This window comes from Lolium perenne, chromosome 7, assembly GCF_019359855.2.
Source record: "Lolium perenne isolate Kyuss_39 chromosome 7, Kyuss_2.0, whole genome shotgun sequence".
Classification (NCBI taxonomy): domain Eukaryota; kingdom Viridiplantae; phylum Streptophyta; class Magnoliopsida; order Poales; family Poaceae; genus Lolium; species Lolium perenne.
The window spans coordinates 290,083,532-290,099,304 of NC_067250.2; the positions used below are offsets into that span (position 1 = coordinate 290,083,532).

Below are 15,773 nucleotides of genomic sequence, written 5' to 3' on the forward strand. Positions count from 1 at the left end.
TAGCACTCAAGATCGGGCTTAGGGCCATTCTTAGGTTTCATAGGAGGCGTGGCAGCTTTCTTGCCACCCTTCTTGAATTTTCCCTTAGACTTGCCCTGTTTCTTGAAACTGGTGGTCTTGTTGACCATCAACACTTGGTGCTCTTTCTTGATCTCAATCTCAAATAGCTTTTAGCATGCCAAAGAGTTCGTAACTCCTTGTTCATGTTCTCGCATATTGTAGTTCATCACAAAGTTCTTGTAACTTGGTGGCATGATTGAAGGACACGATTAATCCCCGGCCTGTTAGGAATCACTATTCCCAAGTCATCGAGTTTCTTCGCATGCCCGGTCATGGCGAGCATGTGCTCACTAACGGAGCTGCCTTCTTCCATCATACAAATCAAGAAATGTTTCGATGCTTCATAGCATTCCACGGCCGCATGAGTCTCGAATATAGCTTTCAGCTCATTCATCAACTCATGAGGATCATGGTGCTTAAAACGTTTTTGAAGATCGGATTCCAGACTTCACAGGATGGCACACTGAACTTGAGAGTACCGAGTTTTCCGAGTTGTGTAAACAGCTTTTACTTCATCGGTTTCATCTTCTGCAGGAGGGTCACCTAGCGGTGCATCAAGCACAAATTGCAGATTTCCGCCAGAGAGGAAGATCCTCACATGACGGAACCAGTCGGTGAAGTTGCTACCGTTGCTCTTAAGTTTTTCTTTCTCTAGGAACTGATTAAAATTGATTGGGGACGCCATCTCTACAACATATATTTGCAATAGTTTAGACTAAGTTTATGACAAATTGAGTTCAAATTTTAATTCAACATAATTAAAAACCTAAGTGAACTCCCACTCAAAACAATATCCCTCGCATTGTCTTAGTGATCACACGAACCAAATCCACCGCACCTAAACCCGATCATCACGAGAAAAGGTGTGATTTCAATGGCGAACACTCAAAGTGTTCATCATATCAACTATATGATTCATGCTCTACCTTTCGGTATCACGTGTTCCGAGACCATGTCTGTACATGCTAGGCTCGTCAAGGCCACCTTAGTATCTGCATGTGCAAAAACTGTCTTGCACCCGTTGTATGTACTTATTGAATCTATCACACCCGATCATCACGAGATGCTTCGAAACGACAAGACTTGGTAACGGTGCTACTAAGGATGAACACTTTATTATCTTGAGATTTTAGTGAGGGATCATCTTATAATGCTACCGTCGTGATCTAAGCAAAATAAGATGCATAAAAGGATTAACATCACATGCAGTTCATATGTGATATGATATGGCCCTTTTGTCTTTGCGCCTTTGATCTTCATCTCTAAAGCACGGACATGATCTACATCATCTTTGGGCATGATCTCCATCATCGTCGGCGTAGCGTCAAGGTCAATGGCGCCGTCTTCATGATTGTCCTCCATGTAGCAACTATTACAACTACTTTGAAATACTACTCAACATGAAATTTAAAGACAACCATAAGGCTCCTGCCGGTTGCCACAATACAATAATGATCATCTCATACATATTCATCATCATATTATGGCCATATCACATCACCAAACCCTGCAAAAACAAGTTAGACGTCTCTAATTTGGTTTGCATATTTTACGTGGTTTAGGGTTTTCGAGAAAGATCTAATCTACCTACGAACATGAACCACAACGTTGATACTAATGTTTTCGATAGAAGAGTAAATTGAATCTTCACTATAGTAGGAGAGACAGACACCCGCAAAGCCTCTTATGCAATACAAGTTGCATGTCGAACGAGGAACAAGTCTCATGAACGCGGTCATGTAAAGTTAGTCCGAGCCGCTTCATCCCACTATGCCACAAAGATGCAAAGTACTCAAACTAAAGATAACAAGAGCATCAACGCCCACAAACCATTGTGTTCTACTCGTGCAACCATCTATGCATAGACACGGCTCTGATACCACTGTAGGATAACGTTGCATAGAAAACAAAAAATTTCCTACCGCGAACACGCAATCCAAGCCAAGATGCAATCTAGAAGACGGTAGCAACGAGGGGGTATCGAGTCTCACCCTTGAAGAGATTCCAAAGCCTACAAGAGGAGGCTCTTGTTGCTGCGGTAGACGATCACTTGCCGCTTGCAAAAGCGCGTAGAAGATCTTGATCACGATCGGTTCCGGCGCCACGAACGGGCAGCACCTCCGTACTCGGTCACACGTTCGGTTGTTGATGAAGACGACGTCCACCTCCCCGTTCCAGCGGGCAGCGGAAGTAGTAGCTCCTCTTGAATCCGACAGCACGACGGCGTGGTGTCGGTGGTGGTGGAGAAGTCCGGCGGAGCTTCGCTAAAGCTACGCGGGAGTTAAGGAGGAGAGGGGGGCGGCTAGGGTTTGGGAGGGGGTGGCCGGCCACTCAAGGGGGGCGGCCAGCTTGTGGTCTTGGGGTGGCCGGCCCCCTCCCCTTGGCCCCTCATTATATAGGTGGATCCCCAAGTGTTGGTGTCCAAGTCTTCGAATAAGACCCGAACCAAAAAACCTTCCATGAGAGGGGAAACCTAGCCCAACTAGGACTCCCACCAAAAGGTGGGATTTCCACCTCCCATGTGGGGGGTGGCCGGCCCCCTAAGGGGGAGTCCACTTGGGACTCCTCCCCACCTAGGGTTGGCCGGCCATGGAGGTGGAGTCCCATGTGGACTCCACCTTCCTTGGTGGTTTCTTCCGGACTTTTCTAGAACCTTCTAGAACCTTCCATAGAACCTTCCGCGACATTTTATTTCACATAAAATGACATCCGATATATGAATCTTTTTCTCCCACCATTCCTAACTCCTCGTGATGTCCGGATCTCATCCGGACTCCGAACAAATATTCGAACTCCATTCCATATTCAAGTACTACCATTTCAACATCCAACTTTAAGTGTGTCACCCTACGGTTCGTGAACTATGCGGACATGGTTGAGTACTCACTCCGACCAATAACCAATAGCGGGATCTGGAGATCCATAATGGCTCCCACATATTCAACGATGACATTAGTGATCGAATGAACCATTCACATACATTACTAATTCCCTTTGTCACGCGATATTTTACTTGTCAGAGGTTTGATCTTCGGTATCACTTTATACCTTGTTCAACCTCGTCTCCTGACAAGTACTCTTTACTCGTACCGTGGTATGTGGTCTCTTATGAACTTATTCATATGCTTGCAAGACATTAGACGACATTCCACCGAGAGGGCCCAGAGTATATCTATCCGTCATCGGGATGGACAAATCCCACTGTTGATCCATATGCTTCAACTCATACTTTCCAGATACTTAATCCCACTTTTATAACCACCCATTTACACAGTGGTGTTTGGTGTAATCAAAGTACCTTTCCGGTATAAGTGATTTATATGATCTCATGGTCATAAGGACTAGGTAACTATGTATCGAAAGCTTATAGCAAATAACTTAATGACGAGATCTTATGCTACGCTTAATTGGGTGTGTCCATTATATCATTCATATAATGATATAACCTTGTTATTAATAACATCCAATGTTCATGATTATGAAACTAATCATCCATTAATCAACAAGCTAGTTTAAGAGGCATACTAGGGACTTCTTGTTTATCTACATATCACACATGTACTAATGTTTTGGTTAATACAATTCTAGCATGATATATAAACATTTATCATAAACATAAAGATATAAATAATAACCACTTTATTATTGCCTCTAGGGCATATCTCCTTCACCATCGGGGGTCCCCCGGTGGGCGTATGCCTACGTTTGAGCTTGGTTAGGTCATAAGTACATGTGGAAACAAGGATCATCCCATATGATCCCAAGGTTCTCTCCGGTTCACCTCCGAGGGAGTTCCCCCTATACATGCAGAATCTGCCTAAGTGTAGGAACCCCATGTCCGAGAAGCCGGGCACACCCGGAGGGGGTAGCATTGGATATAGAACCATCTCAAATCACTTTTGTGCATGCCATGTGGACACACACAACTTTTGGGGCCATTCCCTAGGTCCGATGCTCGATTTCTAACGAAACCCTAGTTCTGTTGACCGCACCGTCTACCCCTTTGACTGCATCCCATCGGGGGTCCCCCGGTGGGCGTATGCCTACGTTTGAGCTTGGTTAGGTCATAGGTACATGTGGAAACAAGGATCATACCCTATGATCCCAAGGTTCTCTCCGGTTCACCTCCGAGGGAGTTCCCCCTATACATGCGAGAATGCGCCTAAGTGTAGGAACCCCATGTCCGAGAAGCCGGCACACCCGGAGGGGGTAGCATTGGATATAGAACCATCTCAAATCACTTTTGTGCATGCCATGTGGACACACACAACTTTTGGGGCCATTCCCTAGGTCCGATGCTCGATTTCTGACGAAACCCTAGTTCTGTTGACCGCGCCGTCTACCCCTTTGACTGCATCCCATCGGGGGTCCCCCGGTGGGCGTATGCCTACGTTTGAGCTTGGTTAGGTCATAGGTACATGTGTAAACAAGGATCATCCCATATGATCCCAAGGTTCTCTCCGGTTCACCTCCGAGGAGTTCCCCCCTATACATGCAGACCGCCTAAGTGTAGGAACCCCATGTCCGAGAAGCCGGGCACACCCGGAGGGGGTAGCATTGGATATAGAACCATCTCAAATCACTTGTGTGCATGCCATGTGGACACACACAACTTTTGGGGCCATTCCCTAGGTCCGATGCTCGATTTCTGACGAAACCCTAGTTCTGTTGACCGAGTCGTCTACCCCTTTGACTGCATCCCATCGGGGGTCCCCCGGTGGGCGTATGCCTACGTTTGAGCTTGGTTAGGTCATAGGTACATGTGGAAACAAGGATCATACCCTATGATCCCAAGGTTCTCTCCGGTTCACCTCCGAGGGAGTTCCCCCCTATACATGCAGAATCTGCCTAAGTGCGGGAACCCCATGTCCGAGAAGCCGGGCACACCCGGAGGGGGTAGAATTGGATATAGAACCATCTCAAATCACTTTTGTGCATGCCATGTGGACACACACAACTTTTGGGGCCATTCCCTAGGTCCGATGCTCGATTTCTGATGAAACCCTAGTTCTGTTGACCGCGCCGTCTACCCCTTTGACTGCATCCCATCGGGGGTCCCCCGGTGGGCGTATGCCTACGTTTGAGCTTGGTTAGGTCATAGGTACATGTGTAAACAAGGATCATCCCATATGATCCCAAGATTCTCTCTGGTTCACCTCCGAGGGAGTTCCCCCCTATACATGCAGAATCTGCCTAAGTGTAGGAACCCCATGTCCGAGAAGCCGGGCACACCCGGAGGGGGTAGCATTGGATATAGAACCATCTCAAATCACTTTTGTGCATGCCATGTGGACACACACAACTTTTGGGGCCATTCCCTAGGTCCGATGCTCGATTTCTAACGAAACCCTAGTTCTGTTGACCGCGCCGTCTACCCCTTTGACTGCATCCCATCGGGGGTCCCCCGGTGGGTGTATGCCTACGTTTGAGCTTGGTTAGGTCATAGGTACATGTGTAAACAAGGATCATCCCATATGATCCCAAGGTTCTCTCCGGTTCACCTCCGAGGGAGTTCCCCCCTATACATGCAGAATCTGCCTAAGTGTAGGAACCCCATGTCCGAGAAGCCGGGCACACCCGGTGGGGGTAGCATTGGATATAGAACCATCTCAAATCACTTTTGTGCATGCCATGTGGACACACACAACTTTTGGGGCCATTCCCTAGGTCCGATGCTCGATTTCTGACGAAACCCTAGTTCTGTTGACCGCGCCGTCTACCCTTTGATCGCATCCCATCTGGGGTCCCCGGTGGGCGTATGCCTACGTTTGAGCTTGGTTAGGTCATAGGTACATGTGGAAACAATGATCATACCCTATGATCCCAAGGTTCTCTCCGGTTCAACTCCGAGGGAGTTCCCCCTATACATGCAAGACCGCCTAAGTGTAGGAACCCCATGTCCGAGAAGCGGCACACCCGGAGGGGGTAGCATTGGATATAGAACCATCTCAAATCACTTTTGTGCATGCCATGTGGACACACACAACTTTTGGGGCCATTCCCTAGGTCCGATGCTCGATTTCCGATGAAACCCTAGTTCTGTTGACCGCGCCGTCTACCCCTTTGACTGCATCCCATCGGGGGTCCCCCGGTGGGCGTATGCCTACGTTTGAGCTTGGTTAGGTCATAGGTACATGTGTAAACAAGGATCATCCCATATGATCCCAAGGTTCTCTCCGGTTCACCTCCGAGGGAGTTCACCACTGTACAAGAAGATTCTGACTTAGTGTAGGTCCCCCATGTCCGAGAAGCCGGGCACACCCGGAGGGGGTAGCATTGGATATAGAACCATCTCAAATCACTTTTGTGCATGCCATGTGGACACACACAACTTTTGGGGCCATTCCCTAGGTCCGATGCTCGATTTCTGACGAAACCCAAGTTCTGTTGACCGCGCCGTCTACCCCTTTGACTGCATCCCATCGGGGGTCCCCCGGTGGGCGTATGCCTATGTTTGAGCTTGGTTAGGTCATAGGTACATGTGGAAACAAGGATCATCCCATATGATCCCAAGGTTCTCTCCGGTTCACCTCCGAGGGAGTTCCCCCCTATACATGCAGAATCTGCCTAAGTGTAGGAACCCCATGTCCGAGAAGCCGTGCCCACCCGGAGGGGGTAGCATTGGATATAGAACCATATCAAATCACTTTTGTGCATGCCATGTGGACACACACAACTTTTGGGGCCATTCCCTAGGTCCGATGCTCGATTTCTGACGAAACCCTAGTTCTGTTGACCGCGCCGTCTACCCCTTTGACTGCATATCATCGGGGGTCCCCCTGTGGGCGTATGCCTACGTTTGAGCTTGGTTAGGTCATAGGTACATGTGGAAACAAGGATCATCCCATATGATCCCAAGGTTCTCTCCGGTTCACCTCCGAGGGAGTTCCCCCCTATACATGCAGACCGCCTAAGTGTAGGAACCCCATGTCCGAGAAGCCGGCACACCCGGAGGGGGTAGCATTGGATATAGAACCATCTCAAATCACTTTTGTGCATGCCATGTGGACACACACAACTTTTGGGGCCATTCCCTAGGTCCGATGCTCGATTTCTGACGAAACCCTAGTTCTGTTGACCGCGCCGTCTACCCCTTTGACTGCGTCCCATCGGGGGTCCCCCGGTGGGCGTATGCCTACGTTTGAGCTTAGTTAGGTCATAGGTACATGTGGAAACAAGGATCAGCCCATATGATCCCAAGGTTCTCTCCGGTTCACCTCCGAGGGAGTTCCCCCCTATACATGCAGAATCTGCCTAAGTGTAGGAACCCCATGTCCGAGAAGCCGGGCACACCCGGAGGGGGTAGCATTGGATATAGAACCATCTCAAATCACTTTTGTGCATGCCATGTGGACACACACAACTTTTGGGGCCATTCCCTAGGTCCGATGCTCGATTTCTGACGAAACCCTAGTTCTGTTGACCGCGCCGTCTACCCCTTACTCTCCCACCCATCGGGTGACCCCACGGGGGCGTATGCCTACGTTTGAGCTTGGTTAGGTCATAGGTACATGTGGAAACAAGGATCATACCCTATGATCCCAAGGTTCTCTCCGGTTCACCTCCGAGGAGTTCCCCCTATACATGCAGAATCTGCCTAAGTGTAGGAACCCCATGTCCGAGAAGCCGGGCACACCCGGAGGGGGTAGCATTGGATATAGAACCATCTCAAATCACTTTTGTGCATGCCATGTGGACACACACAACTTTTGGGGCCATTTCCTAGGTCCGATGCTTGATTTCTGACGAAACCCTAGTTCTGTTGACCGCGCCGTCTACCCCTTTGACTGCATCCCATCGGGGGTCCCCCGGTGGGCGTATGCCTACGTTTGAGCTTGGTTAGGTCATAGGTACATGTGGAAACAAGGTCATAGGTACATGTGGAAACAAGGTCATAGGTACATGTGGAAACAACGTTTGGGGCCATTCCGTGTGACTGCATCCCTTTCGTGCTACTTCTCTCCTGCCCTTTTTTTCCCGCCCACCCTTTCCCGCTGCTTCTCTCCCGCCCTTTTTTCCCGCCCACCCTTTCCCGCTCCTTCTCTCCCGCCCTTTTTTCCCGCCCACCCTTTCCCGCTGCTTCTCTCCCGCCCTTTTTTCCCGCCCACCCTTTCCCGCCCATTCTCTCCCGCCATGTTTTCCCGCCGTTTCAGCCCCTCGTCGGCCTATATATAGCCATGGCTTCTCCACTAACAGCACCAGCAACATTTCTCCCTTCATCACTTCTCTCATCCAATAGAACCACAAAATCCTCTCGAGCCGAGCCGCCGCTGAGATGGCTCCTCGTCGCCGTAGCAACACGGGCTTCATCGGCGTTCGCCTGCGGCCTGCGGGACATTTCGCGGCTGAAATCACCGCCGGTGGTACGCGTGTGTGGCTCGGCACCTTCTACACGAAGGAGGCTGCTGCCCGCGCATACGACGTTGCGGCTTGGAGGTTTGGCCGGCCGCGCCACAAAATGAACTTCCCGGAGGTCAGGTCTCTGACGGAAGCTCAGAGTCTCTCTACTGAGCCGCTACTTCGCTCACAGGGTGAAGCGCGGCGGTACAGGGCTGGCCAGCGGCGGATTGATACCACCGAGGCGGACGAGCAGTTCATAGCACAGTGGCGCAAAGACCATCCCGGAGACGTCGAGGCAACGCGCACATTCTGGAAGGAGAAGCAGACGTACAGGAGAGAGAGGAGGGCGGGAAAGCGGCAGAGGAAGGCCGAGGTTGAAGCAGAGTACGCCAAAGGAGAGGCGTCGACATGGGGGGAGAATGATGAACGGTGGTCGTGGAACCTCACAACCACCGCTTCAGAGGACACCCCCAGCGAGAATGAAGATTTCGACTTCTCTGATTAATATATGTGTGTGTCGAGTCCGTGTGTCTAGCGGGTCATGTGTCGACCCAGTGTTAAGTGCTTTGTTCGTGTGTGGGTGTAGTTCTTTAAATGCTTTGGTTTGTGTGTGGGTCTAGTTCTTTAAGTGTTTTGCTTCCTCTGTGTGGGTGTAGGTCTTTAACTGTTTCGGTTCGCGTGTGGGTCTAGTTCTGTAAGCGCTTTGGTATGTGTGTGAGTCTAGTTCTGTAAGCGCTTTGGTATGTGTGTGAGTCTAGTTATTTAAGTATTTTGTATCGTGTGTGGGTCTTAAGTTCTTAAATGTATCACTTTTGTGCATGCCATGTGTACACACACAAGTTTTGGGGCCATTCACCCCCTCCGAGGTTCGATTTCTGGCGAAACCCTAGTTCTGTTGACCGCGCGGTCTACCCCTTTGACTGCATCCCATCGGGGGTCTCCCGGTGGGCATATGCCTCCATTTGAGTTTGGTTAGGTCATAGGTACATGTGGTAACAAGGATCGTCCCATGTGATCTCAAGGTTCTCTCCGGTTCACCTCCGAGCGAGTTCCCCCAATACATCCAGAATCTGCCTAAGGGTAGAACCCCATGTCCGAGAAGCCGGACACACCTGGCGGGTAGCATTGGATATAAAACCATGTCAAATCACTCTCTGATCCTCGATTTCTGAGAAAACCCTAGACCGGGGTCCCGGCGGGGGATCTATACCGCCCTTATACATATATATAGGTTTCCCGCAAAGGGGTTCGCCAAAATAGCAGTGAGAAATAAATAAACAAAAAAAATGATTGGGATTAATAATTATATGGGTAATAATTATCTCTTTGATGCAAAAAAATGGAAAAACAAAATGTGCATATCAGTCTATGTGCCGACGGCCACCGTTGCGCCGAGGGTCACCGTCGGCACAAAGATTAGAAAGACCCACCTGCCCGGTCTATGTGCCGACGGCCACCGTTGCGCCGAGGGCTACCGTCGGCACGGTGCGACGGCTCGTGACGGATTAACGGCTGGGCCCACCGTGTCAGCGCATGTACCGACGGCCGTCACAGTGCCGACGGTGACCTTCGGGCACCAACTTCGTGTGCCGACGGTCCATTTGGCGCCGACGGTGACCGTCGGTGTCGCGCGCGGTGTGCCGACGGTGACTGTGCGCCGACGGTCAGCTCCGTCGCCGGTCGACGAGCGCTTCTGTGCCGACGGCCCCGACATTTGGCCGTCGGCACATGGCCTGGCCGTCGGCACACGGCGTCTCTACCGTAGTGTAAGGAAGCAATAATAAAATTATATAAAGAGTAAATTGCATAAACATACGCTTTTAAAAACAGGTGAAAGTTTGAGGATTGAAAGGATTATTCGCTTCGAGACGTTGAAAAGGGGGGCTGCGGTGCCTCGTTCAGTCTGGCGAGGACGCCAACAGTCCAACACTCTAGCTTCTCCCTTGCGCTCCGTCTTAGGTCGCTGCTAGGAGGATCACAAATGTCATAATCTCTGCTAAGTGACTAATTTTTTTAGATTTGGATATGTGGCATTTGTTACAACGTTACTACTCAATACCCGGTGTTTTTTTAATTACTACGAGCCGAGCGTGTTTGTGCAAATCCATAGCATTATATACCTTTCATGCTCTACTACTCCACCTTTCACTAGCTTCCTTCCGTCGATAGTAGTGCAAAGTCTTGATGCGCGGAGTAATTATTGGCAGCATACGACTGTAAAGCATGCAAGTAAGCAAGCAAGCTACAGCTTTAGTTACCTTTACAACTATGCATGCATGTAATCCGTATGCATGTAGCACACCGAGCATACTTGAATATATAGAGCTAAAGACCTAAAGTGGCTTCCATATGGATCCTCTTCTCTGCAAATACATAGTATACAGTTACAGTCGCGGCATGCGCTTATCGGTGCACAAAAAATTAGTCGAAACCGCAATGGTCGAGGTTACATCGTGGGTGGAGGACGTGGAGAAGATGCTGCTGGAAGACCACGATCTTTCGTCGGAGGTGGAGCAATGGCGGAAGCACGCAATCTACCGTGTCCCGGCGCGCATCAAGAGGCTAAACGGCGGCGCCTACAAGCCGCAGACGGTGTCCCTGGGCCCCTTCCACCACGGAGACCCTGACCTGGTGCCCATGGAGGTGCACAAGCGCAGGGCGCTGCTGCGCCTGCTCCGTCGGGCCGGCAGGCCGCTCCGGGACCTCGTCGCCGCCGTGGGGGAGCTGGAGAAGCAGCTGCGGGCGGCGTATGTGGGGCTCGGCGACGAGTGGGGCGCCGGGGACCGGTTCGTGGAGATGATGGTCGTGGACGGGTGCTTCCTGCTGGAGGTGATGAGAACGGCGGCGGCGGCGGTGGCCGGCCGGAGGCGTACGGTTCATCCAGACTACGCGCCCAACGACCCGGTCTTCAGCCGGCACGGCTTGCTGTACATGGTGCGATACGTCGAGCGCGACATGCTCATGGTCGAGAACCAGCTGCCCCTGCTCCTTCTCCAGAGGATCTTCGCTGCTGAGGGTGGAATTGGAAAAACATCGGTAAATATATATAGAACCAATCCGCTACGTGTCCGTAGATACTCTACTTGAAGCAGTTGTACTAACCATACATGTCTTGGATTTGGCTAGACCAATGTTCTGATCAACAGGATGGTGCTGAATTTCCTTGGCGTGGCGGACGCCGACAAGCACCCAGCGGCAGTGGGCAGCTTGGGACTCCACCCACTCGACATCTACCGCCGGAGTCTACTCCACGCCACCGGCGGCAGGAGAGATCGCGACATACACGTCCAAGAACCAGCGGCCGCAAAGCCCGTGGACGTTCGGTCCGCGCGGAAGCTCCACGAATCCGGCATTAGGTTCAGGCACAGCGGGCAGGCGGACTGCCTCCGCGACGTCCGGTTCCAATGCGGCACGCTCACCATGCCGCAGCTCTTCGTGGACGACTCCACCGAGTACAAGTTCCTCAACCTGATGGCGTTCGAGGCCCTGCACGTCGGCGCCGGCGGCGACGTGACCGCCTACGTCTTCTTCATGAGGAGCATCGTCGGCTCCGTCGACGACGTGCGGCTGCTGCGGAGCAAAGGGATCGTCCGGAGCGAGTGGGTGGACGGCGACGACACGGTGGTGCGGCTGCTCAACGACATGACCAGGGACGTGGTCTGCGACGAGCGCTCCCCGCTGTGCGCCGTGCAGGGCGAGGTGGAGGCCTACTGCCGGAGCAACGTGCGCGTCTTCCTGCACGTCTCCTGGTGCTACCTCAGGCGAACCTACTTCGGGAACCCGTGGACCTTCCTCTCCCTCGCCGCCGGCGTGCTCCTGCTCGTCACCGACATCATCCAGACCGCCTACGCTGTCCTTTCGTACGAAGTACAAGGGAAGAGAGAGTACCACGATCCTAAGTAGTGGGGAGAGCGCAGGATTTCGGATCGCTGCTACGTACCGCGGTATCCTTATGTCCAAATTTACCTAAAATAGAAAGTGGTCGTTTCACGTTGTCATCAGCAGTCAAGCTTGGATCCTGACTCGAATCTTCTCTGGCTTTGCCGTGAGGAGTACCTTGTTCAGTACTTAGTGAGATGCACGGATTTATCACTTCCGTCAGTTAAGGAGTGGGCATGCTCCTTGTATTTGCAAGGGATAAAAATAAAATGGTAAAGCTGAACTATGTTTGAAATCATGCCCACCCTGGTCTGATTCTTATTCAGAGAAACTCAGAAAGTCTACTGACTGACAACATCAATACACATCAAAACAAATGTCGATGAATACAGAGATAATGTCACCAAGAATACTACCAATAGCTGCAAATCATCTACCATAGGATAAAGTTGAAAACAATCATCTCTAGCATGCCGAAATCTTATGCTAAGGCAGACCATAGAACAAGGAACAGGCTCATCAGCCCTGCAAAACTGGCCGAGACAGTCTTGCCACTTGACGGAGAACCTGCAATCAATAGGAACAAGCTTGTCAGGTCACACATAATTGATTTTTCTTTTTTCTGATTGAGCGTCAAAGCATGGATGCGGTTCAAACAAAGGTCATGAAGATCAAACTTGAGTTGTGTTTTAAGCTAGTCTCTTAAACTGGATGATCAAAATAAGGAAATCGCCTGTATGAACACTGACAAGTATGCAGACCATGCCAACAACTCAAAAAAAAACTTAAAGAATGTTAATTCTACATTGAAAAAAGCAACCGTGTGGCGTGGGGACAATTTGTATGAAACTATAGCGACATAGTTACTTGACTCTTCACGCCACATGTCATGAGAAAATGAAAAAGTGTGAACATTACAAGCATCACTCTGCAAACCACCCAGGAGAAAATCAAAATAGTGTGAACATTGGAAACATCGCTCCGCAAGGCATCCCAACAGCTTTGTAATATCATTCAAGCGGTGGTTGGTTGGTTGGTTTGCAGCCTTAAATGCAGAACAACATAAACTGAACAATTTGATATACACACAATTATCTATTTGCAAACGGAAGTGCAACAATGCTTTACGCGCTCCGCCTCTCCAAGCGCTGCGGCATCAGGTTCAGGAAATTGTACTCGGTGATACACACAATTATCTATGTGTCCTACATGTCTGCCAAAAGGAAAACTGAGGCATGTCTAGTGTATGTTTGAGTGTTAAGCGACTGGCCAATTTGGGTGTGATTCACTACTTGTGGTATTCAAATAATGGATCATCTTGCAAATTTTCAAAAATATTTAGAACAAATGGGGGATGAGTAGTGAATTATCTCTGAACTAGTCCTAACACTTCTCTAGTAGTGTACATGTCTGATAGCCCATGTCCAAGTACTATGCTCATCACACACAAACAGAGAGATGTCTTTCTATGAAAATCTACTACCATCGGATAACCGAGCAACACAATTTCTCTCTAGAACTAAATAACAAGCATTACTTGCGTAAAATTCAATAGTAAGGATTATTCTTTAACCAGGCAAGAATTTCCACTTGGCAAAATGGCACAATTCAGACAACATAGCTAAGCAAATGGCTACTTTACTCGAGCATGCTACTATTTAGAAACCATAAGAAGCCTCTATTACCTGGAGGGGAAGACGACGGAGATTTGCCTGTAAAATTGAAAATGCAAGGTGATTAGCAAATCGCAGAAAGAAAATTAATTGAAATAATCTGAAGAAAATGCCAGCTAATGGCAAAGCCAATGAAAAAAAGGACAATTGGATAAGTACAACATGTGCAGTAGTGTGGTTTGCAAGGTTGAACATGGGAATGCCATGTTCTTCTCAATGCAGTGGAAACAAGCACACCCAAGAAGGCGTGAGGAAAATTCCAGGCAGCTAGCTAATTTCGGCTATTAAACTTTAGATGAAGTAAAATGGATCTATTTTGTGAGGTTAAACTAGATACTTCTACTTCCAAATCAATATGCAAATATCATCACAAAAGTACAAATGGCCACAATAATACACCAAAGACTAAGCCAAGACAAACCATTCATCTAACAAAGTCCATCATGGTATATTAAACCAGCATGATCAGACAGATTAAGACCCCTAAACTGCTGGGTTAAACTAAGCTTATCAAAAGACAGACCGGGGAAGTTGAAGGCAACTGTGATCCTCTATGCCTCCAGCCTCTTAATTTTTTTCTCAGTTGCCAGCTGGTCCAACATCGCACATCTAGAATTGCGTTTGTTCTCATTTGATGGTGACAGTAATGCTAAGACTAACTTCTATACGCCAACCAGAACAAGGTAGCAGACGCGAAATTAAGTACGCAATCCACCGGTACAACTACCATCTGTCACACCTCCCTGCGGTACTGATAACTGGACCACATCATGCTTATTCTTCTTGCTTACACAGATTTACCAGGAAATTTGACGCAAAAAAATGGATTTTTTATGGCTAAGAACGCGTAAATGAACAGCTCTAATCTTCGTAAATCGGATGTGGGAGAACGAATCAAAACCACATCTGCTAGGACCAAGAGGAGTAGAATTTTTTTTTGTTTGCAAGGTAAAAAAAAAGAACGAGAAGAGATGGAAGTGCAGGGTAGCGGGAGGGGCGAGTAGAACAATTACTGGGGCAGCTGCTGACGTCGTCGCTGATGCCGCAGCGCTTGGAGAGGCGGAGCGCGTCGGTGAGGTTGATGTTGAAGGCCTTGAAGATCTCCGGTGAGGCGTAGATAGCGCAGAGGCAGGCGCGCTCGTTCTTGACGGTCTCCCTGAGCGGGCCGCAGCAGGTGTCCGGCGGCGTGTCCGTCCCGTTCATGAAGGCCGCGCACCCCACCAGCTTCGACGCGCACGCCGGCGGCTGCGTCGTCTGCGCCGACGCGCCCGCCGCGAGCAGGCCGACGGCCGCCGCCGCCGCCAGCAGCACCACGACCGCCCGCATCGCCATTTGTCTCCCCGCTTTCTTCAGAAAAAGTTGGTCTTTCTTCTTCCGTGAGCGTGGACTCTTGGCTCTTCCTTTCTTCCTTCCTCGGCTTCTGGTGTGCTTTTATAAACTGAGCGTCAGCGCGTGTTTCCCGTGAACATTCATCAGCGGCAGTATATGCGTAATTCCCAACTTTTACTTTTCGAGTTCCGAGAATTGACAAGCGACAAATAAAAAATTCAAACTTGAACGTTTGACGGCCTACTCCAGCCCCAGGCTTCCGACACGTGTGATGTATACCCTGACCATCTAATTTTATATGTTGACCACAAAATTCATGTAAAGTATTTTTTTTAACTGAAATCCATGTAATTTTAGAATAACAAATATTTGTTTTGCATGCGTTCCTGGTGTCATTACAGGACCCTTCGCATGACACCATTAGCTTTTGTCCGGGAGAACACTTCCAGCATGAAAATGTTTGTGTCAGTTCAAACTTGTGACCAAGTCTGT

The 15,773-nt window shown here is 49.5% G+C and overlaps 2 protein-coding genes across 2 annotated transcripts; one reads left to right on the top strand and one right to left on the bottom strand.

Annotated features, from left to right (window-relative positions):
* The first annotated feature begins 10,821 nt into the window (after nt 1–10,821).
* On the top strand, nt 10,822–12,398 carry LOC127326672 (UPF0481 protein At3g47200-like). Its single transcript, XM_071824350.1, has 2 exons — nt 10,822–11,466; nt 11,527–12,398. Exons 1-2 carry the CDS (start codon nt 10,837–10,839, stop codon nt 12,301–12,303), a joined length of 1,407 nt encoding a protein of 468 aa, XP_071680451.1. The 5' UTR covers nt 10,822–10,836; the 3' UTR covers nt 12,304–12,398.
* A 167-nt stretch (nt 12,399–12,565) lies between these two features.
* LOC127326673 (non-specific lipid transfer protein GPI-anchored 9) lies at nt 12,566–15,378 on the bottom strand. Its single transcript, XM_051353468.2, has 3 exons — nt 14,966–15,378; nt 13,965–13,991; nt 12,566–12,846 (listed from the first exon to the last, which is right to left on the bottom strand). Exons 1-3 carry the CDS (start codon nt 15,282–15,284, stop codon nt 12,761–12,763), a joined length of 432 nt encoding a protein of 143 aa, XP_051209428.1. The 5' UTR covers nt 15,285–15,378; the 3' UTR covers nt 12,566–12,760.
* Nucleotides 15,379–15,773: the final 395 nt, after the last annotated feature.

Excerpts from the sequence above, each read along its gene's own strand:
- LOC127326672 (XM_071824350.1), top strand. The coding sequence starts at position 10,837 with ATGGTCGAGGTTACATCGTGGGTGGAGGACGTGGAGAAGATGCTGCTG. Across the intron at positions 11,467-11,526 it reads ATAGAACCAATCCGCTACGT|ACCAATGTTCTGATCAACAG; the intron begins GTCCGTAGATAC and ends GGATTTGGCTAG.
- LOC127326673 (XM_051353468.2), bottom strand. The coding sequence starts at position 15,284 with ATGGCGATGCGGGCGGTCGTGGTGCTGCTGGCGGCGGCGGCGGCCGTC. Across the intron at positions 13,992-14,965 it reads CGACGTCAGCAGCTGCCCCA|GCAAATCTCCGTCGTCTTCC; the intron begins GTAATTGTTCTA and ends TCAATTTTACAG. Across the intron at positions 12,847-13,964 it reads TCCGTCGTCTTCCCCTCCAG|GTTCTCCGTCAAGTGGCAAG; the intron begins GTAATAGAGGCT and ends TATTGATTGCAG.